Source organism: Lepisma saccharinum, chromosome 1, assembly GCF_977018435.1.
Source record: "Lepisma saccharinum chromosome 1, izLepSacc3.1, whole genome shotgun sequence".
NCBI lineage: Eukaryota > Metazoa > Arthropoda > Insecta > Zygentoma > Lepismatidae > Lepisma > Lepisma saccharinum.
The window spans coordinates 160,944,297-160,972,181 of record NC_139229.1 but is presented as its reverse complement, the minus strand read 5'-3'; the positions used below and the strand labels follow the sequence as shown (position 1 = coordinate 160,972,181).

Genomic DNA, 27,885 nt, shown 5'->3' with positions numbered 1-27,885 from the left:
TTGCAAAGCTAAGAAAATTAAATTTTACAAATGTTTTCTATAGTTGATTCGTTCAGTTATTAATCAATAATGTTCACCCCTGCACAGGGGTGCCCCCAGGGGGGATTATGGCGCAGGCTGCGCCATCGAGATTTTTTGGGGGGATTTTTCTCTTCAAATAATATAAAATTCAACATTTATATATTTTTCCAAAATATATGCAAACATTTTACCCTTAAATGCACCATACTTAATCCATTAGATGAAGAAAAGGAAGTATTTAAGGGCATTATCGAAGGGAGAGAGTGGGAGAAATATCCACCTCCAAAATATTAGGCCTTATTTTACACGTGGGTTCTGGGAGGGATTCTGAATTAAACGTTGGGGGGAGGGGACTATCCAACTCTAGGTCTTAGATTATGGCCGGTATTTTAGTTAGAGGGGGATTGAGCATTAAATTGAGGGGGTATCCAATTCTTGTGTATTACTATTGTCTTAGACTGTTGCGGATATTTTTGTGTGGAGACTGGTAATTAATTTTTTGGAGGAGGTAATATCCACTCTTCAATATCAACAATAAGTCTAAAATTGACTTGGAAATTATGGTGGTAGGATTGAGTATTAAATTTAAAGGGGGAGATAGGAAGCTTTTGATAAAGTGTTAAATCTTAGGTTGTCAAGGGATTTCTGTAGTGGAGAGAGAGTTCGAACATTAAATTTTGAGACTGTATTTAGCGACATTTCGATCCCGAACGTGCCAAAAGAGAAGCTGGAAAAGATTAATTATCTCGGAAACCTAAGAAAATATTGACACCCGATTAAATTAATATTCTTGAAAGACTGCAAAGAGATGGATGTAAAAATTTTCTTGCTCCCTTCGCTCGCAGTGTGTTACAAGAATTCGCGTTTGTTTGGCGCTTTACTGAGGTAAATGTGAAGTTTTATACTATAGGTGCATTACAAGACATAATCGATATTCATTAATAACAACACTTCTTAAAATATAATGCTTAGTGTTGGTATATCTACTGCTTAATTTAAAGCAGATGCATCATTTGGAACAAAAATATATCGAATCCGCATTTCTAACTTCTTGTCACAGGAAAATTTTACTTTAACAAGTTAAATTTGCACTGAAGATAAAATCCACGTAATTATTATTATGCATTACTAAAATAATTATATTTACCCCAAGAAAACTGAGGAGGGGTGTGAGTTCTTTGAAATAGGAACCGTATTATATTATCGCCATGAGCTTTACTTTCTGGGGATTACTATATTGTTTGAGTGCGCGAATAATATAATTTGGGGGAGACGCATGACATGATTTTGGCGGGGATTGCGCCATTGGCCTTGGGGAGGATGGGCACCCCTGCCCCCTGCATATTTTTCTTGAGATTGTCGCTGCCTGAGAAAACTCTTATTTTGTAATGCATCAGCGCCTCTGGTGTCTTCCTTTATAACTTCATTGGGCAGAACCTCTTCTTTTCTGCTCCATGTTGTCTAGTGCTGCCAAGCTGCGACTGTTTCTGAAAGTAAAACGACCTTGTTTTAGAAAGTATTCAAATGCATTTTAGTCTTTTCCCCTCGTCGTCGCACCTGAAGTACACCATCTTGCTCCCCACCCACCCACATGATTACTTAGTTTTAGGTAACGAGTAACGGAATTAACAGTTCCTTTTGCAAATACTTTTCTGTATGTTTCAACAGTCATAAGTAGGTACACATTTTACCGATGGCGAGGGTCACTCATGATCAACTCCATAATTCATTTTATTTTTCCGTCATCCTCTCTTCCGTTCCGCTTTCGTTCACTTAATGACGCGTACAAACAACAGTTTCAGCATATGTTTTTGCTTCTAAATAGTTACGTAGTATCTTAAACCTGTAATCCAGCTTAGAAAAGCCTTTATGTTTTGAAAAAAATAGTGAAATTTTAGTACACTTTTAAAACACTAAAAGAGACATATTCCCACAAAAGTCCACATTATTTTGTCATTGATTTCTCCTTCGGCCCCAAATATCAAATCACGATGCCCAATTACTTTCCACTCTTATGCGTCGTACGATTTTGGAATTTCCCTTTTCGATTACCGTGTTAACAGCTAAAACGTTTCTTATGATATCTTTCCACGTCTCTTATATTTCTTTTTTCTGAAATTTCGCGTGAAAATGAAAGGAAATTAAAATTTGAACTCAATTGAAAAAAACTTCCGCTAATATGTTCCAAAATGTTTGGAATAAAAGTTATTTAAAATGTATAATTTATAATTAAATATGGAACGTTTTATTTCTATGAATGCATTATTATATCAACCAAGTGTACAAGAGATTTGGATATTTGCATTTGTAGTCAAATTAGTATGAACATTTTTTAAAAATAAACAATAGAAACAATAACAGTAATGGGTAGATGACTGATTAATATTTTTGAAAGACGAATAAAATATTTGTACAATTATATGTTAACACAATATAACTAAGGACAGAAAATATGATGTACCTGAGCAGCAAATCGAGGGATCTTTGTGTGGCTTTCGTCTTCTTGTCATTGGCTCCGAAAAGAAGTGTATCTGTGTTAACGCACCTCTGAAGGCACCTCACGGCTTCGTCTGGCTGGTCCATTTTCATGTATACACGAGCTGCAACAGTGAAAAGAGTACGATTAGTCAAGAAGTAGCACAGAAGTGGCGGCTGCTTAATACAGTGCGTTCATTTCGATCTGCAGCCGAGAGATCGGGAGAAACGTGGCGGGCGGCGCTGACGGAGATGCCGACATTTGAGGCCTGTAATGCCCGCTTATTTTTGTGGACATCTTGCAAAACGAGCACTAACCTGTGTTATAACACGCAAAAGTTCTTCTGTAATTCTTCCAAGTTCCACCCTTATAAACACAAATAAATACGCTTTAGAAATTATATTAAGAGCCACAGATAATACTCTGTAAAACATTTTAATCATAGTTTTGACCAGTAACGTCCTGCTTAAGTTTATATCCTTGAAAGAGTTTTGTGTCGATGGGGATCGTTTGGAGGTTTCGAATGTGCAACACTGTATCAAGATTACGCTGCAGACGAACCGTTAAAAGCTAATGGTGTTCGTGAGCTTCCTTGCAATCCGAAATCTCCTAGCTCAAGTTTTTTGTTCCTTCGGGACTACAGAGCTGTGAATATAGTGGCAGGCAGATGTAAACCAAGAGCGTGTTAATTTCGTACTGTGCGTAACAGTGTTATTCTTGGTTACTTGCCGTTACTTGTTTGTGTTATTGCAGTGTGTATGTGTGTTGTGTCAGTGAGACGATTGGAATGCCAGCCGCAAGGTTCACGTTAGAACAAAGATTTTTTATGTATGACACGTACGTGAAAACAGACCCGTGTCGAGAAGTGTGTAGGCAATTTGTACATAAATTCCCAGGCGTTTCACCTCCACACAGAGATACGGTTAGACATCTTGTCCTTAAATTACGAGAAACTGGATCGTTAAATTTTAAAACGCCTAAGCAAAAACGACGGATTCTAACTGAAGCAAAACTCGATGATATTGGTGCAGCTTTAGAACGTTCTCCAAACAAACCTCTACGCCGTGTTTCACAAGAGCTGGGCGTGTCAAAATCATCGGCACATTCAGCCACTAAGCTACTAAAATTAATACCGTACTCTTATAACACAGGTTAGTGCTTGTTTTGCAATATTTATATAAATGTCTGCATACGTCCATAAAAATAAGCGGGCATTACAGGCCGCAAATGTCGGCACCTCCGTCAGCGCCGCCCGCCACGTTTCTCCCGATCTCTCGGCTGCAGATCGAAATGGACGCACGGTACGTGCTACCGTGCTATAGCACGTTACTCAATTTACTAAAATGAAAAGAAAGAGAGGGACACATTTCATAGATTGAAGAAGTTTAATAAAACACTGAAGTGAAATGAAACTTCTCATGTTAAGAGGCTAAAAAATTTGCAGCGCGCTCTGTATTTTACGCACGCTGTTAAGATACATCGAATACCGCGGTATTGGCTTTATAGCACGTTTTCGCCACCTCGAGGCGCGCCAAATCTGGCCGAATGCCCCTTGGTTCTGCGGGGGAGGTAGGGTCGGAGCCAATCAGCTCGGCACATCCGTCTGCTAGCGTGCTACACAGATTCACAGCACGGTAAGTGTTGTCATCTCAGTATAAGAAGAAAGTTTGCTGATAGCTTTACAGAATCAGCAGACACGATTTTTTCTTCGCGCGGTTCATGGACATACGCGTGGCATATGGAGCAATCATTGTAAAGGATTAGTTGTGCTCTGTTGTTTCAAACAGTAGTGTACGCGAGGCTGGGGCGAGGAAATTGATGGGAGCTACAACCCATCTCCAAATTTTGAGTTCCGGATGAAAGCTGCAAAGAACTCGAAAACAAAAAAAACAGTGTTAAATTCGAACACCCCTTAAAATGATCTCCTATTACCATTTTTGCCTTTGAATAACTTTTAAAATGAAGGTTTAAATCGGTGATTGCAAAATATTTTAGTATAGTTTATTCCGACCGTACATAGAAAGCATCTATGTTATACAGACATTTACTATTCCAAACCCCTCGGGGGAAAAAAAACTGCGTACGCTAGCGGCTCCAATTGAGTGTGTAAATATGTATGTGTTTGGGGGGGGGTGTAATTGTAAATGCAATAAACAACATCTACCTGTAGCACGCATCTGTGAAAAGTCACGAGCCGCCGCTGAGCACAGTACATGATATAATCTGTTGAGATTCCCATTCGATTGATTGATTGATTTTACTTCCCTTTTCTGCCACTTTTGACTAATCGCGAAGATGAGGATGAGTTATGATATGATGAAATTGATGAAGGGACAATCACAAAGAACACCGATGTCAAGGCTGCGATTCGAAACCGGTTCCTCTGGCATCGCAGAGCGCGCTGTGCTAGCCACGGCTTCCCATTGAAGAAACCCAATAAACTTCCATCCTTCTGGAAATGTTGGGGCGGTACCTTTAACGAAGGTCACGGCCATCTCCTCTTACTTTCATAATTATCATCATCATCATCTCACTTTCACATACCGGGTTAACCTAATGCTACAAATGAAGGGCGCCAATTAAACCAACAAGACAAATTTTCCTGGTATTGTCGCCTTAGTTGACGTCATAATATGAGGGATTCTCGTATGCTGGCACGTGACGTCCTTGAAAAGCAAGGACGCTGTGTTGAAATTCAGCCAGGTATATACGTACATGGTTCAAGTTAAAATTTGAAAGAGAAGGCGAAATTCACACAAATGTATGAAAGAATATATCTTGGGGAAAATGCTGTTCCTACAGTGTTCCTTACACAATGTGTCCGTTTGCGCTTGTTGCAAGATGAGAAATGCTACAAATAATCTGTGAAGTGTACCTAGTTTCTTAAGGGTATCCCTGGTTTCCTCTGCAACTTCCTTAAACACCACGTTTTCATATTTTACAAGCAGCTGAAGACGTGGAAGGATCTCTTCAAAATCTTCCAACGACAGAAGAATCTGAAAAATAGAAAAATTACTCAAACACTTCTTGGCAAGGCAAAAGTAGAAGAACGAGCTGCAAAACCAAAAACGTTTCTATGCTACTTTTTGAGACGAACTGTAATGTTGTATCTCGTGCCCCTTACGTATCGGCAACCTGCATGTACATAAGTGTTAAATGGGTTGCGTGTGCTTGGTAATGTCTATTTATCTTGAAATTCCCATGTTATTTTTGAGCAAGTCGGCCCTGTTTTATTCCTTTCACATGTTCTTCAAAAGGAGTATCGTTCACATTTAATCACAATTTGCTCTCTATAAAAATATGAAATGGAGTAAGCATCTGTTTTAATTTTTGTAATTTATAGTGTCTGGGAAGATCGTAATTCTCATACAAATGCAATATCTATAAGAGTGAACTCTAAGATATCAACAAATAATAAAATTAAAGCATTGATTATACATACAAGATTGTTTTTATTTAATGTTGGTAAGATCATGGGACGCAAGCTCCTCAAGAATAATGAATAATTGAAGTCAGCAGATTAAAGTAACGTAATCTCCACCTGAACTAAGATACAGGACATCGCGAAACTCCAGGGAGGGTGTTCCAGGTGCTGAGTCTCGTTAGTCGGCTGCGTAACAGGGTCAAAAGCGAAACAAATAAATAAATAACAATTGCCTCACTCTACAATCTCTTCCTTCTTGATTGAATTTTTATGAGGAGCCTTGAAGGTCCAGTCGGCAGGACGTCTGGAAGCCGCGGGGAGGAGGAGTGGTGCAAAGGCGGTCGAGATCGAAAATGTGCGGAGCCCTACCTCTACACCTCCCTGCGAACATGGAGAGCCAATTTATTCTGTCTGAATGAATTTATTATTATATGGAATTATATCACAAGAGAATGTAATGTGCATGAACAGAATAAGCTTGAAAAAAATATTGTACTCAGTTTCCCACAAGCAAACAGGTTCTTTGTGAAAGGATATTAATTATTTGATATTCCCTACTGTTTATTTTATGGGCAATATTAAGATTTTGGACTATGCCATCGGGGAAACCCATATTTTATGACCAATTGTGTGTGTGTATTAATTAATTGTACAGAAATAATACAAAACATACAATCTTTCGTCTCCGTAATAATAACTTTCGTTACAGTTCTGAAAAAATTGAACTTACTCAACCACTCTAAATAATTGGATAAGCTCTCAAACAGTTAAATTTGCAAGTATATCTTGAGGTGCTGTCTAAGTTCAATTTTCGCAAGATATTTTAACTCTTTGCTTGTTTGACATCGTGAATCCTTGACAATTCGCAAAAGCTCGTTGTTTTTGTTGCGCGAACAGTGAGATGCTTATCGTGTCTGACTGTTGTTGTGTAAATACAGAAGGCGCGACCCTGCAGCGGGGCCAGCAGGGAATTTTCCAGCTGACAGAGGTGAACAATTGACAGGAAATTTTCCATAAAGGTAGCACAAAGGTTCACGTGAACGCGACATCCAAATCTCTCGTGTCTTTTCTCGAAACTGAAAGCTTACTATCAGTATCCACCCGAACCCAGCATTGGTTAAAATTGTCTGTTTTGTGGGGGGAGAGGATACCGCCAAGGTCCTCGCAGGACCGAATCGTTTTGTACAGTCACGGACACTTCTGGCTTGTAACCATTCTATTGACGGTCAATTGTATCGTACAACCCAGAAGTGTCCCTGTCTGTACATACAGGGTGTAAGTAAATTAAGTATACAATTTCGGATTGTAATGAAAACAAAACTATTAGATAGAACCAAGAAGTTATGTTTCTAATACATACCATTCAACTGTGAAAGTTTTATATAACATGGTCAGTACATCCTCACGTGCGCTCCCTTGTTTGCAACGAGGATACCTAGAAGGTAATCTAATTCCACCAATGTACGCTGCAAAATGTCAGGTGTGCGTGTCAACGCGTGCTCGAAGGTCCATGATTGACGTCACACATGGTATGCTTGATGAAGCCCCAAAGAAAAATCGCATGGAATAATATCGGGGGGAACGGGATGGCCATTCAATTGTATCGCCGCGTCCAGTCTAATGCCGAGGGAAATGTTGGGGGAGGCGCACCATCCTGTTGATAAATGATGGTGGGAACATTGTGGATTCGTGGAATTACAAATTGTTGCAACATGTTGAGATATGTCATTCCCGCAAAGGTCTGCCACTGGTCTTATACTTTATCATACTTCCTGTTTCTTTAAACATGTTAAACATGTTACTCTCTTTCGTGTCGGCGGATGTTTGCTGTACAATCTTCTGAAATTTAGCTGACCTTGAGTTAGAGATTTTGTCTATGCACACCACAAGACACACACTGTTTTTCCTGTGGAGATTCCATTTCTGTTTGCAACACAACTAGCGCCGCTACTAGTTTTGAACTAGTGCAATTTTGCCAGTCTACAAAGAAACTTCCACCACTGCTTCCACAGTTACCAACTACGTATTTTCCTGTGACATACAATTTCCTATATATCTATATATTGCCGTTTTATTTTTATTACACTCCGAAATTGTATATATACTTTATTTGTATACATCCTGTATATGTATATAACACGGTGTGTTGGGAAATTCGAAATTGTTTGATTGGTAGAGGTAGTTCAATTGTCTGGTCCTCTAGTTCTCCTGAATTTACGCCCATGGACGTTTTTGTGGGATTTTGTCAAGGAAAAAGCGTACCAAACTGCTGTGACTAATCTTGATGATTTAAAGACCAAAGTAACCAATGCTGTTGCTACTATTGGCGGGGACATGCTACCTCGAGTATGGACAGAGTTAGAATACCGTTTAGATGTTGTACTCGTAACCATGTGTTGAAGTGAACCTAAAAACAAAAAAAACTTTTTGATTTGTTCTATTACATGAGCCGCAGTATACTTCGTATGTCAATTACAATTCATTTTATTGAGTGCGAAATTGTAAACCACCTTTATGTATGTATTTCTGAGGTGTCTCTAAAGATAAACTAAGATTATCGTGGCGGGATAGTGGCAACTCACATTTTTAAGTTCTATAATAACTGGTAGGAGTAATAACTATTAGATATCGACAGTTGACATTCGGTAATCCCCTTCTCCCTTTCGTTTTCACTGATGCTTATGTATTGGAACTTAATTAGCTGAAACTAGTGGCATTTATCTACCAGAAGAACACAGAATCAGGTAGAACTTACCTCGACGATGTCTTTCAGAACCCGAAGAGTGTCCGGATGTTGTAGTCCAAGCTGTTCCTTAAAGATCCTTTCCACTCTCTCCAGTGTGGCCAGAAGCAGCAGTTCTTGAGGTTCATCCAGATTCATACAAGCCCTCACAAGAATGTGCCTCGAGCGAGCAACTTCCACGCTGTCTTCGTCGTATCTGCATTGTGCAATATACACAATAAACAACATGCTTTCTGAATACAATTGGTAAGACTTTACATTTATTACAACTGAAAACGTACATTGATTAACACAGTTTAGAAACTCTGAATTGTCAATAAATATGAAGGGGGTCTCTAAATAGAGGTGGAGTTCTGTTGAAGTCTGTGTAGCATCATGTTCATGAGCAGAGAACGGATTTATATGTAAATAGATATTTATGTATGAAGCTGAAATCAGTTATATATTGTATTATCTATGCGCATCATGGCATGTAGACTCGAAAAATTCAGTTTTTATTTTCCATATTTGTACATATATTAGGTTCTGGCTCATATTTTACATATCTTGGTTATTTTTACATATTATTTCCATATTTCAGAGAGCATATCTCAACATATACTCCATATTCGCGCAATAACTACATGTCCCCGTGTGACTGAAAGAGTTGGGTGAATTTCTTGCAAATCACTGACAAATCTGAAATACACTCCCATTACCCTACTTCTTGCGATATTGAACGCAGTTTTAGTCAATATAAATCCATTTTAAGAGACAACAGAAGGAAATTCACGTTCGAACACTTGCAACAAAATTTTGTTATTCATTGTTTTAGAAACAGAAGTTAATGTATTGTATTATATGAAGCTCTTGTAGCGTCCTATTGTTTAAAAGGTGATTTTTTACAATTTTAAGTGCATATTTAACTTCATATATTGGTGAAAATAAGTAAATATGTATTTACATATTTAGCACATTTTTGCTACATATAAATCTTTCCTGTTATGAGCCATCCTGAGATCTGTATTTGAATACAAGGGTTAAAAATTTAACGTGTTTTGAACAGACTTGAATTTCTACATATAAATGATCCACGCATGTTTTCATGAGAAGTCCCTATGCAACAGCGGCAGTATCATCGAGTTGCTCCTGACCTGGGCGAGGTTGTTCATTGTGAGTGTCTTTTCATCAGTTTCATCAGATCATCGCTCATCCTCATCGTCACGATTAGCCAAAAGTGGAAAAGAGCGACACTAAATAACGAAAGCCAAAGCAAATCAAATCATCGAGTTGCGAACTCCCCGAAGGTGTAATGGTAACGTACCGTCTTTAAGTCAAAGACTCCCGGGTTTCGATAACTGGTGGAGGCACATAATACGATCCCACTTTTAATCCTAGACCCAGTCCCGATTAGCACGTCTGTGCATAAAGTGAACTTAAAACTCAGCTCAACTCTTCGAGTTGCTTGAGAAGATAGTGTCGAGTGAGTCACAAAAACGATGAAGAAGATCTGAGCAGTGCAGGAAAAGATCAATTCAAATAAAGGTAGTTACTAAGTTCCATTTTTATTAGCTTAGTTTCTTTAACATACTAAATTAAAAAAACTTGTATTGAATCATTAATATTTGAAATGAGTAGGTTGTTAATTAGCTTTCGTAACTTCTACAACTTTACTTTGATAAATTCTACAAAGAAGTGTGTGGATTCCTTACTCTAATAATGATTTTTATTTAATTATTGTTGTTATTATTATTGTATTTTAACTAGTTTTGATTTGTGATTTCCCATGGAAAACATTAACATACACCTGAACATTGATGGCAGTTTTACCATATAGCCAAGCCGGGATAAAACCGTTAAAATGACAGTTTAAAATGCCATTTTTTATCTAAACTAAATTCTAATGTCTAAGAAATCGTAGATGATTGACTTCATATGCAATTGGTGACCGTCTTTTTTGCTAAAATTCCTTTATTAAAACGTTTCCCGTACTATCCTCACCAAGCTTTTGCAATGGTGAATTGGAGAGTGAGTTTTTCTTCCACCGCAAATAACTTACGATTCTTTGGCTACATGGACCGCTTCTTCAAGGTAGATAATGCTGTCTGCGATCTGCTCTCTGGGACACGTCTCCACTATGGCCTCTCCGATTTCCTGCAGGATGAGGATGACCTTGTGACCTCGACCTTTGTAGCGCTCCCTGGTGTCCTCCAGGGCGTTGTGGTAATGCTGCATCATAAGGGCGGGCTTCTTCTTGCGCCAGAGTCGAGCCAAACTCAGGTTCATTCTTATGCGCCACTTTTGGAAGTCTTCCATGTCAGCGCAACGCCTCGGCACGTTCCTCAGCGACTCGTCCCAATCCTAGAGTGGAAATTCACTTTTAACACACAAGAAATACAAATTCTATCACTATTTTAGTGGGATTATTTGCTATTTTACATCCTGTAAACACGATGATGGTAACGAAGGATAGTAATGATGAAATAAATGAAAGATCAAATGTACGTACATGTCACACCTGTGTTTTAAACCCATGAACTTCGTTTTATATCTTGTTGATTTTAGAGTTGCATAACTGTGAGACGCCCCACAATCAGGCCCGTAGCCAGGAATTCTTTGTAGGGGGGGGGGGGCGAAGTCAATCCTAGAGGGGGCAAATTTTTAATATATTGTGTCGCATTGGCAGATATTACAGGGAACACAGAAGCACTTGCCCCTCCTCCAAAAGATATAAGTAACATAAAGGGGGTGATATCTTGAAACTGCAACGAACAAAGAACTTCGAGCAACATCAAATAGCAATATTTCGATAATGACCTTTCCAGATTGCCAAAGAATATGAAGTTTAACATAAATAGCCTAATAGGGACTGTATCTACTTGATATTTACAGGTCGATAATGTTAATAGATGATTAATATGCACCAACAACTTTGGGCCTCTCTGCAGAACTGATTAAGGGAGCCCTTTTTAAATCATGCTTCATAATGATTCCCTCTAGTTTCCAGTATGCAAGATTTTTACTCACAAAAGAATCTAACGAGAATCCAACAACACCAGTGTGTTGTGTTATGCAAGAAAAATAGAATTAATTAAATAATAATGGTTACATATTACCTACACCTTGATGAATTGTGTAAATTTTTTTTTGTACTTGCTAAAACATTAAAACATGGGTCCCTTAGACTCTATTTCTTGCATCACTACAGACAATGTTTGCCTACTGGTTACGTTAACCATTTTGCAAAATATTGTGTGAATTGTATTATATTATAGTTAAAATACATTTTTTGACACCTGACAAACAAATAGGAATCCCTTGATTGATCAATGACTTCTTGGATTACAGTGTCATCATTAATATTTCATATTAAGTTTCATAGAAATAAATTGTTTTAATAGGGTGCAATAATTTCACGGGGCACCATGGCATTCTCTTTAACATTTTTTTCATATAGATCGTTTTGCTCCCAGGGCCGACTCCTGCGGCCGCATAGCTATAGCTCTGAACTTGGACTATAAGAACAGCAGACATTGCGAGCGAAGCGAGCAAGAAAATTTTACGAAATGTTTTTTTATTTGTATAAAATTTGAAATTGAGGGGGAACAATTGCCCCTCTGTGCCCCTTGCAAGTGCCCTTGGCCGTCTGGTAGAAAAATGCAAGGAACACGTAAAAACTAATTCCATCATGAGTATCCAATTGTCCTGCTATTCTTAGATTCTCCTAGTCTTGTTTTTTTTTTTTTTACTTAAATGTTTGCTTCCCCTAGAATGGACTTCTGTCCAAGGTCAGGGGGAGGGGACAATGCCCCCTGCTTCCCTGTAGTTGCGGCACTGTATATGAGTGTCTCTTCATCAATTTCACGTCATCTTTCATTGTTGCGATTAGCTAGAAGTGGCAGAAAAGCAACGCAAAGTAACAAAAATCAAATATCCACTCCCTCTCTCTACCACACTATTACCAAAAGATAGACTTGGGATACAAAAATTTAAGCAATTCAAAGTTCATAGCAACACATCCAAGAAAAACATCCAAACACTTTAGGCACCTTTAATACAATACTACTCAAAATGTCACAACTGTTCTAGATACTGAAAATTGTGAAGTCATTTCCCGAAGTCTAATCTGGAAGGGAATCCACCCCCCCCCCAATCCTGATACGACATTATACGGAATCCCATACACCCTAATAAATCACAAAATCAATAAGTGTCTTTGTAATGTTGCTAGAGTAACACATGATATAATTGTAAAGATTAGTGAGAATTCCAGGTAGGAATGTGTTCTGTATTTTTCACAGGGGGGGCAGAGCAGTCTCTCAGGCGGGGGCAGTTGCCCCCCTGCCCCCCTCTAGCTACGGGCCTGCTCACAATGACCTAATGAACCACCTACAGTAACACTTCTCCCAATTCTTTAGCTTCTCCTTTAGGATCTAAAGTTAAGAATTCGTATAGCAAGGATAGCCTGACGGTAGCATCCTGGTGTCAGCAGGGGCGAACCATAATCGCAACGACAGGTTGCACGTGCGTCAACGCGCTAACCACTAAGCCAAGATGAGAAAAGACAAATGTATAATTACTTTGTCTTCAGACCTCTGTATGTTTCAGAACAGTCAAGCAGTGAGGTTCTTCATGCACCGGTTATATCAACCCTTCCATATTTTAACCGTCCATTATATGTAGCATACCTTTCCCATTTAAATTACTTCTTGTTCTTTCCAGTTCCATGGCAGATCATTTCTAAACCTCGTTTGTCAGAACGTGTTGTTAATTTGTGATTAGAAGTTTGTTTTAAATTTGCCTGCATCTTCACCAATCATTTTTCAGTGAACCTGCGTTCAAAATATCGAAGATGAAAGTCATAAAAACAATAAACATTCGTACTCACCAGTGGCGTATGCTGAGTCTAAGACCTGGACTAGCTATGGAGGAAGAGAGAAGACTAGGCTCATTCTTGACGTCTTCAAGGAAATCACGGTGGTAATCCCAACGGTAGTAAGGTTGCAAATTTATGAAAATTCAGGTTGCCAACTCTTAAGAATTCAGGTTGCCAACTCCAAAGAATTCAAGTTGCTAACTTCAGAATCGCCATTATCATCTTTTTGAAATCAGGTTAATTCCCAGTTTATAATAGATTCTTCCTCAGTATTTTACTTTCTAGGCTTCAGGCTTCGCAGATAGCCTAGCTAGCCTGGAATATACGCTCCTGGTACTCATAGTAGGAAAAGGCTCGGTTCCGTCGTTTGCATAACTACATTTCGTAAACGTTATTAAAATCAACAGTTCGCAATTATCTAGTTGAGAGCACAACATTAAAGTGGGCCAACTTCAGTTTGATTCAGTAGGTTTTAGATGTGCGAGTCTTCATAATGTTTCACTTGTAATGATGCACGAACAGCTATGTGATAATAAATTTTATTCTATTGAATTATAGTAAAATCTAAATTCATATTTGATATATAAATGTGATCAAATTGAGTTGATATTATATAAACGACCGAGGCACATTATAACTTAAATTGAACAGTTTTCTGTTGTCAAGCATTGCGCAGTATTTCTGTTGTTAATAGTTGAGAAGGATAAGATAAGGCAGTGGAATCACTGAAGATATGGCTACATGCTGAATTCACTCCGGAATATACGTACACTAATAACCATTACTACTTGCCTCTAGGTACTTTGCAGCCTCCTGCAGGCACTTCTCTGCCTGCGAGTAGTTCCGGAGATGTGTGTTAGCTTCTCCTCTTACCAGGTTTCCCAGGAACAACGTGAACAGGACCTGGGTCTTCTTCTGTGGTAACTCTTCCATGCAGAAGTTGTTGTAGAGATTACACAGAGCTTCCGATGCATGGTCGTCTGCTTGAATGTAGTAGCTCTGAAAATTGACGCATAAACTTACTAATAACCAGATGAAAGCTGGTAAAATATTCAATGTATCTACAACTATACATATCTCAATAACCAGTAAAATTGGTAGATAATATGCTGTGGAACCCATGGAACCTTCAGTAAGACCTAGTTGCGAAACATTGAGAGAGAGGAAATTACATAAGTTTGAGACATCTTTAAAAGCTTTGTTTAGAGCAGTGGTTTTCGACCATTTTCAGTCCGGGACCCACCTTGCAGGATATTACACTTCATGGGACCCAGAAGCATGGGCGCCGACAGAATTACATGTAGGGGGTATGCACCCAATTTATAATCATATTTTTCCTAACATCGAGTACTTTAAGAAGCCATCTTTTACGCTTGCTTAAACAAATTACACATACTTCATTCTAGAAAAGTATATGTAATTTGCAAGACTAATTTACTCCAGTCTAACATCTAACTAAACACACATGCTGAAATTGAAAACATTTTTTTTTACTCACTGTACTAATGTGACTAATGTGCAAATAGTAGAGCGCGAATAACAGAAATTTATAGTTTAGACTATGTACAACACTGGTTGAAATGATATGGTTAAAACAATATATCTTAGTAATTTAAATGCAATAGGTTTTTAAGACCCATTATGGGCAACCAGCAGTGGGTCGCGCCCCATAGGTTGAGAAACGATGGTTTAGAGGCATAACATGTTATATTGACATTTTACACACACAGTTGCTACTTTATCGCAAATTTTGCTGCTTGAAAGTTTGAAAATGTAACTTTTAGGGCCACAATAGAGCTTAATTTTAAAAATAGAGGATAAATCATAACAAAAATTGAACTTCAAATTATATATCATTTGTTGATTTTGTTTATTGTACTTCGCTTTTCTGCCACTTTTAGCTAATTTCTAAGATGGGGATGAGTGATGATGTGATGAATGGACACTCACAAACACCCATGCCAGATCGGGGTTCGTACCCGGGACTCCTGGCGTCGTAGCGCGATGTGCTAACCACTCCGCCACAGGGGCCGGCAAATTATGTATCATGTTTGAAATAACAGTTTGTTGGAGATTGTATTTAAAAAACATAATTTTCTAAATAGAAGCACCTATTGATGTTATTAGTGCATATGTTAGCACTTTAACGCTTTAAAAATCTCAAATTTTGCAATTATTATAATGTATAAATGCAATCAATACAGTAGTAACATCAACAAATTAATCAAAATTACGCCCTCAAGAAAGAGGGTAGAAGGTCAGTGCACTCTATCCCATTGCTAATATGATAGTACATCAGAAATTATAATGTGTTGAACATGGTGTAATTTATATTTTTCTACTCTGTGGCATTTCAATCATTATTTGGGTTACGAACGAAGAGAACAAGTGAAAATAAATATGCCAGAGTATAACAATATAAATTATATTGCAATACCTATGCTCAGTCTATTAATAAATATTTTTATTGGGATTCAGTCAGGAAAATATAAAACCAAAATATCTAATCGTTCACTCTTTATTCCTAGCGGTTTTCGTAAAGTTTTTGTTTGGATACGTATAAGAAAGAGCGTCTCTCCCCCCGCCGTTCGCTCTATCCTTGTCCCTCACTGAATCGTGTTGCATGTGCTACTTGCGTCATAGACCGTGCTTATCCTTGATCTTTAAGGGCAGTAAAGAACTTTTTTTCTTTTTCTTTTTTGCGATTTATTTATGAAACTGCAAGTGGAAGAAGAGATGGTTGGAAGTTCAGCTCTAACCTTTACTTGAGTAAAGAGTATCTTAGTGCTGTTCGAGCACAACTCTCCTCGAACTGGATAGGGATGGTATAAGAACAAAACAAAGTCGATAGAATTTTGATCTCCTCTCAATTTATAAATATCTGTTTCATTCTCGTCTCTGTATGGAAGGGCAAATCTCGGTCTCTTGTCAAAGTGTCGTAACATAAAGTATGAACACCGTGTTACCGTACAAACTTACACAGCATTCATTTAGGCAAACAACTTTTCTCATTTGCATTTTAATGTTTGAAGCCTCGTTTCGACTACAACCACGCAACACAATCACCATTTGCACCACTAGATTGCTTTTTTTTAATATCGTCGTGTGAGAAACTGAGGGACGTAACTCTAATTTATGAAAATCTACAAGACAGAGGAAATAATGTATTCTTAGGAATATGTAAATCGGTAAATTGGAGATACGTGACTTCAGCTTACTGCGAAGGATTAGAATTGACTCCAAATAGAGCTCTTGAAAGCAGATTATTTAAACAAAGCTGAAAACGGCATTTTTGGAGTTACGTTCTTCTGATTCTCATACGACGTTATTGTGTATAAACAAAATATATGACTTATCTGCAAGTAAGTAGGTACATATCCGCTTGGTATGTCTAGAGAAGCCGCATTGCAAAGTGAATATGGCTTAGTTAAATCTTCCAAATATCATACCAAAGTCTCTAACAGGACCGAGTGTCTCGGATGCCGTGTCGATAGCATCCCTAAAATTGGAAATAACTGTTTTTCTCGATGCTTGTGATTCTGCTTTACTATGAAAATATTAACGAAGTTTGTAAGCACAGAATGCTATGCTTTTCCCATATAGAATATTCTAAACGTCCGAAAACTTAAAAGGAAGAAAACAGTACTTCCCGACCTGGTGATTACCTTCATGTCAAGGTAGACATGCGCTAGGAATATCTGCGCCCGTGCGTACCTCCAGTGCGTGTCTCCGTGGACGATTCGTGCGAGGGCCATGGCGCGGATGAACTCTTTGACCGACTCATCCTCCTGCCTCAGCTGCATCAGCTTCCTCGCCCTATACAGCGTCCTCTTCAACAGTAGCTGAGTGTCCTCGCACATCCAGCCCTTGCGAAATCAAACTGCTAACGAAGAAGGTCCATTGGCAGCCTTGATAGATAAAGGAAATAATTACTTTATTTATTATGAATGGCTTTTAATGTTTTTATATTATTATTATTCATTTCTTTAATTTGATTGTATTCTCTCCTCTTTATTATTATGTGCATTATAATTTTTAATGTTAGTATCACGTACCATTCTTATTGAATATCAATTTGTGAATATTGAAAAGCTTTACTTATTTTCCGGAAGTAGCTCTTGTATACAATTTATAATTTTACTGATATCCGTGTAAATCTCCCTTTATAAACTGCTTTAGAATGCTGTAATTGGGCAGTTGCTGTTGTGTTCTTAATAGATAGACGCACACACAAACATGTATGTATGTATATTGGCTTTGCTCAAGATCGTTGGGACCTCTGTGAGTTTAGAAAGGGCAAGCATATATAGTGTAATTAATTAATAGTAGTCATTTCGGATTCACATCCGCTATATAACTAACGAATCGAGCAGGAGTATCGTGCCGAAAACTGCCTATTAAGTCGCACTTTTTTATTTTCTTCCACGTTACTTTCACACGCCACTGTCAATCCTCCTCACACTACATTTACATGCTTTGCCCTCACATCATTGCGACAGAGATCGTTTCGCAATACACGGGAACCATTTTCATATACGAGCCCGAGATTTATGTGCTATATATGTTTATTGAATTCATTTCTTTGCACATTATAGTCAGTTTCATTATATAGTCTAGTAATCGTTCTGCAATAGTATCTTACCTTACCATAGATCAATCAAAAACAAATTATGCTGTATACTCTCTACATAGCAGTTGCCTTACAGAGAACGTAACCTTCTCAAAGGTAGATAGCCCCGTCTAGCAAAGGAAAAAAATGAACTGTTGATTACGCATTCTATAGATTAATTTATTAATGAAAATCAGTAGTATGCTTTTATTTATTTATTTATTTATTATCCTGCGCACAACAGGCATCTGCCCTTTTACAGTGCACAGTAAATGTCTTACATAGGATTTATACACATCAAAATAATATTTGTACACATTTCAGATATAAAAAAATACATATAGAGGTTATATATATCGTCCTTAAACATTACCGTGGATAAGAAATGAATCAAACCTTACACAATTACATTCATATATGTATGGATATATATATACACATAAAGAAGGTAAAAATAATAATAATAGTAATAATAATAATAAAAAAATAATACAAAATTAAGTAAGAATGTTGTCCATTAAATAGCGTTTATACTTAGAAAATTTAGCAAATATGTCCAAGTGTATGCCCCTCTCTAACCATTCATTATACAAGCTACACATTCTTCGCAGGGGAGCCATTTCTGCGGATTTTGTACGGATGCGGGAAATTGCAAAGAGTTGCTTTCTTGATCGCAACTTTGGATGGGGGACATAGAAAGCTATTTTTGAAAGCAGAGAGGAAGAATCCAATTTGTCGTTAAGAAGTTTGAAAAGAAAAAGGAGCTGATGTATGGTTCTTCTGTTTGCAAGGGAGGTAATGTGTAATTTAATTAGTAATTCGTTATAAGGTGTCATCTTTGGATATGCACCATCTATCCTAAAAACTATATAGCGAGTGAACTTATTTTGAACTTTTTCAATAAGATCTATTTGTTTACTGGTTTGTGGACTCCAGCGGCGTATACTCTGGGTCATCTAGGTAATCGCAGATGACCCGGCTGTATTTCTTTCTTTTTTTAAAAAAAAAAATATATACATTTCTTCGCAATATTCTTCCAAACCAATTTCGATGCATACATTTCTTTGCTTCCAGCGCGCCGCGAATGCTTTCAACCGTTTGCCGCTGAATGTCCGGGAACCTTTCTCCAGCCGGTGGAATGACGTTAGGGAATCTCACCCTGACGTCATTCCACCCGCTTCCTTTACAACCCTTGGCGAGAAGGGAAGAGAAAGAAAAGAGGGATGAGGAAACTCTGCTTCTCAGGCGCGGCGATTCCGTGGCCAGGGTAAGCTCCTTCTGGTGAGAGTCCACCGGTCTCAACCCCTAGAGTTTGCCTTTCCCTCCGCTGGCGACCATTGACCTCCTACAACCCTCCTCCACAATTCTCTCCCGAAGGCTATGTCGCCGCTAAACATAGAAACTGTGTTTTGTATGGCAGGGACATTTCTCAGGAACGGGTATTTTGGGTTCACAAATTGCCTTCTGTAAGGGAAATAGGGAAAACATACCCGGTAAAGTTCGAAGAACAGGAAAATATGAATAACATAGGCAAACCAATTCTACGCTAATTTTCACTATACATTTACTTCTGTCTTGCTGATGTCTGTTACATAGAAATTTATCAAAAGGAAAAAGCTTAAATATTGAAGATTAAGCAAACTAAATTAAAATTCAAAACTTAAGCAATTAATGCACCTATAAGCTGACTCCCCCCCATTCTTGTATTTGCAAAAATAGTGATTGTTTCTTCTCTCTAATCTTCAAAAGCAGCGAGAGTACTTCCTTCACGGAACTGAATATTTTTTAAAGGAAAAGATATAAATAAATTACATATATTTTAGTTTATTTAAGTTACTATTCCACCTTTTTAGATTAATAGTGATGAAGATGAACGACTAAAACATATAAGGAACAAACACATCAGGCACGTAGCCAGGTGGAGGACTCGGGGAGCTGAAATCCCCTCCCCGAAATCATTCATATATCTAATTTAAAAAGTGTATAGTGGTAATTAATTTTACTTCATTTGCAGATTAAACAGCTTGCATAATACGTTGTAATTATCTGAGATTTATCTTCAGAACTTCTACCCCCACTTTTTCAACTTTATGTGGCGGCTGCTAATAAGGGATGAGTACCCTCCTCTCCACCCCCACCCCGAAATAAATTTATGGCTCAGGCCTGCACTGATTCGAACTTTTAAAACCTGTCATCGCAGGGAATTTGGAGCTCGGAAAGGGAATTTTTTTTTATCATTCATAGGGAATTTCATTCTGAGTCCTGGAGTAAGTTGAATTTTGCACTTAAATTAATAATGAGGGTTTCTATTTCACTAGTGCATGTCTTTCATTTTATATTTCACAGTTTTTTTTATTTTGCTTTATAATACTGTCTTGTTTTATTATTTGAAATTCTGTACGTATATTAAACTGCAATAATGAGAATTAATTGATTGTGGTCGTAGCAATAAGACAAACATTCCGACACAATATTCCTAAATCCAATATGGATCCTGGCATAAATTGCACGGAAACTTTTGGAGTTTGATGATCAAGGGTCGGAGATTACCCACTCGTTAGAACCAGCATACGCCACTGGTGGACTCCACACTATAGATGCGTATTCTAATTTGGGTCTAACATATAGGTTAAATAATGATAACAACGCTTTATTTTCATTCAATTCTTTTGCAGTTCTCATAATGAACCCCAGTTTTCTATGCGCGTCATTAACAGTCTTTGTGATATGTAACTGAAACGATAATTTATCATCGAACACTACACCAAGATCTGTTATTGAGTTTGCCCTGTCTATTTGTGTGTGTGCTATTTCGTAGTTATAGTGTATTGGGGATTTCAATCGGGTAAATGTTACGGCCCTACATTTCCTATGGTTTAGATTAACTTTATTTGCTTTACACCAAGCGTTGAGATTTCCGATATCCTCTTGTAATTTAATGGAATCATCTTCATTGTGAATGCTCTTATAGAATTTTAAATCGTCAGCGAATAAGAGTTTCTCGGAATTTCTAAGCTGTTTTGGTAGGTAATTAATTAATATTAAATACAACAAGGGACCAAGATTAGAACCTTGAGGTACGCCTGAGCCAGCTACAAATTCATCGGAGCAGCAACCTTGATAATTTACGTATTGTTTTCTGTTTTTGAGATACGAGTACATTAAATCTACGAGGGAAGAGGAGAAGTTACAAAATGCTAATTTTTTTAAGAGAATATCATGGTTTACAGTGTCGAACGCTTTGCAGAAATCTGTGTATATAACGTCTACCTGACCTCTGTTGTCAAGTTCAGTGGAAATGAAGTTTGAAATTTCTACAAGATTCGTCACGACAGATCTCCTTGGTACGAATCCGTGCTGGTGCGAGGAGAGAATTGGTTTTACGTGAGCAAAAAAGTGTTTATAAAGAATCTGTTCTAATAGTTTAGCTGGCGCAGAGAGTATCGCAATTGGTCTGTAGTTTGAAATTTGAGATTTATCTGATGTTTTTGGTATGGGACAAATTTGGGACAATTTCCATTTATCTGGAAATCTCGATGTTTGTATTACAAGGTTGAAGAGTATATGTAACGGATATTTTAGACTTTCACCACATCCCTTGATTACGTAGGGGGGGATAAGATCAGGCCCTGCCGTTTTTTTAGGTTTAAGGTTCTTTATTGCTGCTTCTACTTCAGCGATTGATATATCCTGTAAATTTAGAGAAGATAGAAGGGCGTCGGTTTCAGACAAAGGGGTTGGTGGTTCGTAAGAAGATGGTTCCTGTACGTAAACAGAGTGAAAGTGTTTCGCAAACGCTTCGGCAATTGAGTTGTTGCTGTCGAGTTCTTGATTTTCATTACAGATAAGTTGTGCGTATGATGGTCGTTTCTTATTTCTTATGAAGGACCAGAATTGCTTCATGTCCCCTGCTTTAACACTAGCTTCAATGCTTTTCAAGTAGTTTGAGTACGCATCCTGAATATTCTTTTTTAGTCTGGTTCGTATATTTTTGAATTTTGCTACATGCATTTGAGTATTCCCTACGTTATGCTTAATTTTACGACGATGTTTTGCTTTGGATGTCAGATCCCTTATAATCTGTCGCGTGAACCAACAAGGGTAGTGGCGGGAGGAGGGGGTTGAAAGAGGAATGCAATCATCGAACACCGACGTGACGTGACAACAAGGCCTGCGTGTTTGTGTTTTGTTTCGTTGCTTCCATGTGAGTGTATCACTCGCTCCTTCCCATTTGAATTTGAATTTAAAAGTTTGGGTGCGTCAGCACTTAGGCTATTTTGCACCCGTCACTTTAGACGGGGTCCAGCCCCTTACCATAACTAAACGAACATCATAACTGTCATGTCGTGTCGTAACTAAAATATTAAAATAATAAAATTTTCTGACTGGTTAAAAGCTGAGACTGTTAAGAGGCACTCAGCACACATAAGGACAAAACACAGGACGACACAGAATTATACTGGTCATGGGACCAGTCGCCAGAGCCTCGTTAGTTTGAAGTCCAGGGTGTACTACGTGGAAGTGAGGTTGACTATGGGTGCACTACGTGGAAGGAGCACCCCTTACACCCCACTCGCTCCTTCCCATCTTCGCGGTTATCGTACCGGTAGAATTACGTGACAGAAAAAATAATAAACACAGATGAAAAAGCTGTAGGGCTTATACTATTTAGTTTATACTATTTCTAGTCTGTGTTTATACTGGTTATATAACAGAATTATTATACGTATATGATTTACTAATGATGACGTAATATGTTAGTTACCAACCAAGTACGTATAATGACTCAGAGTATGTGCAAGAATGTTTAAAAATCAGAAAGAGTCAAAATTTGAATGAAATATGTGTTCGGTGTTTAAAAAGTAATATAACGAGACCTGCACATATAAGTTAAAATTTATGAAGTTTTGCTACATTTTCCACACGGGGCCGAGGAGTTTCTCTTTGCACCTGAATACTGAAAAGAAAAGAAAATAAGGAGAATATGAACATTTGCTGAAATCACGTAAGGGGGGAGAGGAGAGAATTCGGTGAAAGTCCTCCTCCACCCCCCGGCGTGGAAATCTCTAGCCACGACTCTGTTCTCTCGCCCATGTTTGGGGTACGATTATGATGTATTCAAAATGGAAAATTAGGTGTCGCAAAAGTTCCGCTCACACTTCCAAGAACCATTAATGACCCTTCCCCACCGTAATAAAAAATAATCAAATATTCATGTATTATATTTATTTAATATTTGATTCCCACTTTTTTCAGGCTGTGGACTGGCAAAATAATTGAAATATCTTTCAACTATTTAGGCGTGTTTAAAATCTGTTTATAAAAACTTCGTCATTATTTTCTTTCTAGAACATCGATTTATCGAGTTTACTGCAGCTTTTGTAAGAATGATATCGCTCTGAGACACGATCTAATGTATCGATCATAAGTATCCTTCTCTTTGTTCGGCAACAAAGCAAACACGATCGGATGTATGTTCGTCTCTTCGTTGTTGCTCCCAAAATCAGCGTGAATTGTATAAATTTGGCAGAACTGTTTGCTTGAACTTTTAAACGTTCCGTCCATGAAAAAGTTGTCATAAATCTGTAAGCTCTCTCTTCCTTTTTCTGCGCTCAGAATAGTAATTCTTTCACCTCAAGTATTGCCATTAGTTGTAAGAATCTCCATAGTGCACCACACACAAGTCACACCTGAAATGAAATAAAATTAATAGTTGTTGGCGAAGGGGTGGATTGCTTTCAGCGGTGAGTCATACGCAGGTGCGCTTCTTTCCTCCAGGAAGCTGAGCGCAAGTTTCGCAACATTCCATTTGAGCGAAATTTTCACTGAGCGCATTTTTCATACAATCTGAAAATTAGGCACTCGTGTTCGTCAGGCGACCGGCTGTTGTCACCAGGGTCCGACATTTGAAAATTGAAGGAAGGCCGCTGCCAAGAACCTGCCGAGGAAAGATCATGACCTGACTTCTAAACACCTTCAGTCACCGAGGCGGAAATATGTCTAGGGATGGAATCGAGACGAAACGAAACTTGACAGTCTTGATCTCGTCTCAGCTTGGTAAATGCCTGTCTCGTTCTCCATCTTGTTCTCGTCTCTAGTCAAGATATACATAGCAGCTGCCTATAAACAACATATACAGGTGCCACAGCACAAACTTTCACAGTATATACAGGTCATTAAAGCAAACCAACATTTATGAAATATGGAAAAATTTCCACCTTCAATCTCTGTACGTTGATGATTTATGTTTACATAAATTCAACCTCTACCTGTAATGGCGTCATATTAGTTGTCGCTTGTTTCTTTGACACGTTTCAATTTTGATCATTTGTACTTTCGCCAGTTATTTAGGTCACATTATACAACCTTAAGCAGTTCAGAAGTCACGGTGCAGTGAAGCGATGTGTTCAATTGAAACTAGCAAATATGTGCAACGTAAATTTATATGAAATCGCCAACATGTACATATACATATACTGTATATTCATGGCATGGTTGATATTCGAATCAAGAACCTTCGACGGCCATCGTGAGTCCAAGGTACCCGGCAACTGAGGTGGCGTGTGTAACTTAATACTGCATGATTCTCTATTAGATAATTTAAATCACTATTTAATAAATTAATATTAAAAATATATTTTGTTATTCATCCATCTCATAAGCACGGTTAAACTGGTAGTAAACAATATATTATATACAGCCATACAGTTAATTAAAAAGCGGTCAGTGTTCGACTAACGAATACGCCATCAAAGATCTCCTGTTCGAATCCCGGCCTGTACTGAATATTCCTTTGATATATAGGTCTCGGGTTTGATACCCTCTGGAGGCACATAGTGGTTCGGATCCCACTTTAAACTGTAGGCCCAGTCCCGATTAGACTTACTGTGCATAAAGTGGACTTAAAAACACCAAATCAATCAACCAACCTTTGATACATATATATACATATATATTATATAAAATTTAGATATCTCAAGCTAACGGGGGTATATTTCCACCACCCTCCTGACACGCTCGTGATGATTATGCAGCCCAAAGTGTGGCTCCACATGTTCTAAATATTACCTAATAGTTCGTAGGAGGCAGAAATGGCATTTTCCCGATTACTTACATAAGGTACGAGAGAGAAGTCAAGTCTGGTATTTTTATTTCTCCACCACTTTGTTCAAGCTACAGCATGCTTAGAGAAAGTTCTTCGCTTGTATGTCCTCAGACAGAACGCCTCTCTCTCTCTCTCTCTCTCTCTCTCTCTCTCTCTCTCTCTCTCTCTCTCTCTCTCTCTCTCTCTCCTGTCTTACAAAACATTCACTGGGTGTATTTATGCAACCACCCGGAAAAGGGCATAATTATATAAAATCCTTTAACTATATACTACACTTACAGCTACATGTTTTGAATGCAGCATTGTTATTTTCTACATATGTTTTTCCCATTGTTTGTCAGCTACTTTGCGACAGTGAGGATGAATAATGGTTAGATGAAATTGATGAAGAAATATACCTGGTTTCATAATTCACCGTGACATTTTTTTTTTTCAAACATAAAAGCATTAAAAATTCTGTATATTGTTCTTGTACGTTTAGTATTTGACACGGCTCTGTAAAATGGTAGCGAATCAATAATTTATATAAACAGGCAAAATATTGGATGGGTTCGAGCCTCACTGGCTCGAAAAAGTTGGCGCCATTGATCAGAACCTTAACATTTAACTCACGAATTTATTTTTATAAACTAGATATTCTTCCTCAAAAAAAAAAAAAAAGATTCCATTGTTAAAGCAGCATTTTAACGATACGCCACTGCCCAATTTCATTAAAGAAAAGCAGGCAGATCCGTGAAAGCGAATCCTCCGTTATGTGACACACAAAAACCTCTCACGCTAAGGATAGGACGTGCGTAAACATTTATCCAAGGAGAAAGCAGCAGAGGTTATTCAAAAGAAACCGTGTGCACAAGATGGAAATAATGAATGTTACATTCGAGAGAGCTACGATGAGGTAAATTATATCCATTCTCGAATAGACTCGTTGCTATTCACTTTTACATTAGCGTCATGCGCATAAAAGTGATAGGTGGGACGAGATCGCTAAACGCAATATGGAACAAGTTACCCCAAATCGTAGTCTAATTAAGTGGACGATTACTTTTGTTAGAAACATCCAAAACGAGCAATAAATCGTAATTTAACGTAATAGTAAATAATGCTGATTGACACCCTTGCCGTTGAAATTATGGGAACATCTTCCCCGGTGAACATAGTTGGCGATGATTTCTGAAGATATCTCGTTTAAAATATACCTATTTATTGATTTGCTTTATTTTACTTAGCTATCTGTGCCACTTTTGGCTAATTTGCGAAGATCTGGGTGAGTGATGATAGGTATGATGAATGGACACTCACAAACAACCATGCCCAGGCCAGGATTCGAACACGGGACCCTTGGCGTCGTAGCGCGATGTGCTAGCCACTCCATACCTATTTATCAGAAGTTTCGGAGTAAATAATTATGTTTGTAAAATTAGCATACTTTTTATTGCAATTATGTACCTATACGGCCTGGGCATGAATGTTGTTGATTTGCTTTATTTTACTTCGCTCTTGTGCCACTTTTGTCTAATTGCGAAGATGGAGATATGATAAATGGACACTCTCAAAAACATCATTGCACAGGCCGGGATTCAACCCCGGGACTCCGCCACGGGGCCGGCTGGGCATGGGTGTTCTTAGTGAGTGTCCCTTACCAGTCTCATATCATCATCGTCGCGATTTGCCAAAAGTTGCAGAAAAGCGACGCTAAATAAGAAAAATAAAACCTTATCGTTCTCTATCAGCGACAATGGGCTTCCCTGAGGGCGTGTCGCCTTGTAATAGAGGGGTCCCAGTGGAGGCGCATTTCACAGTAGTTCTAATTATGCGTATCTGCGCACAAAGCGAAACTTAAAAAGACACACTCTACGTTATGCCAGGAAAACGAAGATGAAATAAATATAGAAATTAAAATTGAGATGCTTCCAAAACTATATAAACATTGAAATATTCTGGTGTAACATGACAATTCAATGCGAAAAGAATATTGTCACTGGAAATATAGTTAAATTATAATAATATCCTTAAACGTTAGTATCCTTAGGCCAAAGCTTAAGTCCGCCTATTATGTGTAATAAGTGTGTGTTGTAAGAACGACCCTAGAGGCCGAAACACCCCCGCTGTAATAAAAGATTTTATTATTATACGGCAGCGTGTGGTAAATAACACATGCACTTGAAGGTGCATTTATTACATTTATCAAATATAAATCATCTTGCCCTCAGAATCCCATGTTTTAACATTACGAATTCCATTTACATACTAAATTCTTACCTGCTCAATGTCGGCGTTCAATGTCTACATAAGCGAAGCCCGCGTGCACTGCTGACGAAAACGACCGCTATCAGCTGGCGATCCCCCAGCTACGGGACTAATCAATACGGGAAATGTCGACCTACCCAGGTGCAAGAAACAACTTCACGATTATGGATTTTTAGCGTGAAAAATGAACTTTTGGAGCATGATGTTTACTGACAGTGAAGTTCTTAACTAGCAACAGAATCAGGAATTGAGGAGCGTTATGTCACGCGTTTCTTCCAATTAACCATGCCCATGCGAATTAGTGATGCTTATCAACGAAACAGGATGAATATATCTACGCTATCGTTTTAAAATCAAGACGAGATCGAGACTACTTCTCCAAGAATGTCGTCTCGTTTCAGAGTT

The 27,885-nt window shown here is 38.1% G+C and overlaps 2 protein-coding genes across 5 annotated transcripts in view; one reads left to right on the top strand and one right to left on the bottom strand.

Annotated features, from left to right (window-relative positions):
* The window catches only part of LOC146003155 (uncharacterized), a 72,209-nt gene that overhangs the window by 13,225 nt on the left and 31,099 nt on the right, over window positions 1-27,885 (top strand). The window contains exon 2 of one of the 3 annotated variants that reach the window (XM_083141357.1): window positions 18,740-18,923. The exons of the other annotated variants lie outside the window; for them this stretch is intronic. The gene's annotated coding sequence lies outside the window, so the exon portion shown is untranslated. The remainder of the gene's footprint in view (window positions 1-18,739; window positions 18,924-27,885) is intronic. 3 annotated transcript variants of the gene reach the window in all.
* LOC146003140 (tetratricopeptide repeat protein 23-like) lies at window positions 41-27,560 on the bottom strand. 2 transcript variants are annotated; one of them, XM_083141323.1, is made up of 8 exons: window positions 27,493-27,560; window positions 17,185-17,427; window positions 14,312-14,518; window positions 10,703-11,004; window positions 8,677-8,860; window positions 5,373-5,493; window positions 2,483-2,621; window positions 41-1,508 (listed from the first exon to the last, which is right to left on the bottom strand). In XM_083141323.1, exons 2-8 carry the CDS (start codon window positions 17,377-17,379, stop codon window positions 1,445-1,447), a joined length of 1,212 nt encoding a protein of 403 aa, XP_082997449.1. In that variant the 5' UTR covers window positions 17,380-17,427; window positions 27,493-27,560; the 3' UTR covers window positions 41-1,444. The 2 variants fall into 2 exon arrangements, with proteins under 2 accessions (XP_082997449.1, XP_082997457.1); XM_083141331.1 differs by lacking the exon at window positions 27,493-27,560 and having other exon boundaries at window positions 17,234-17,346.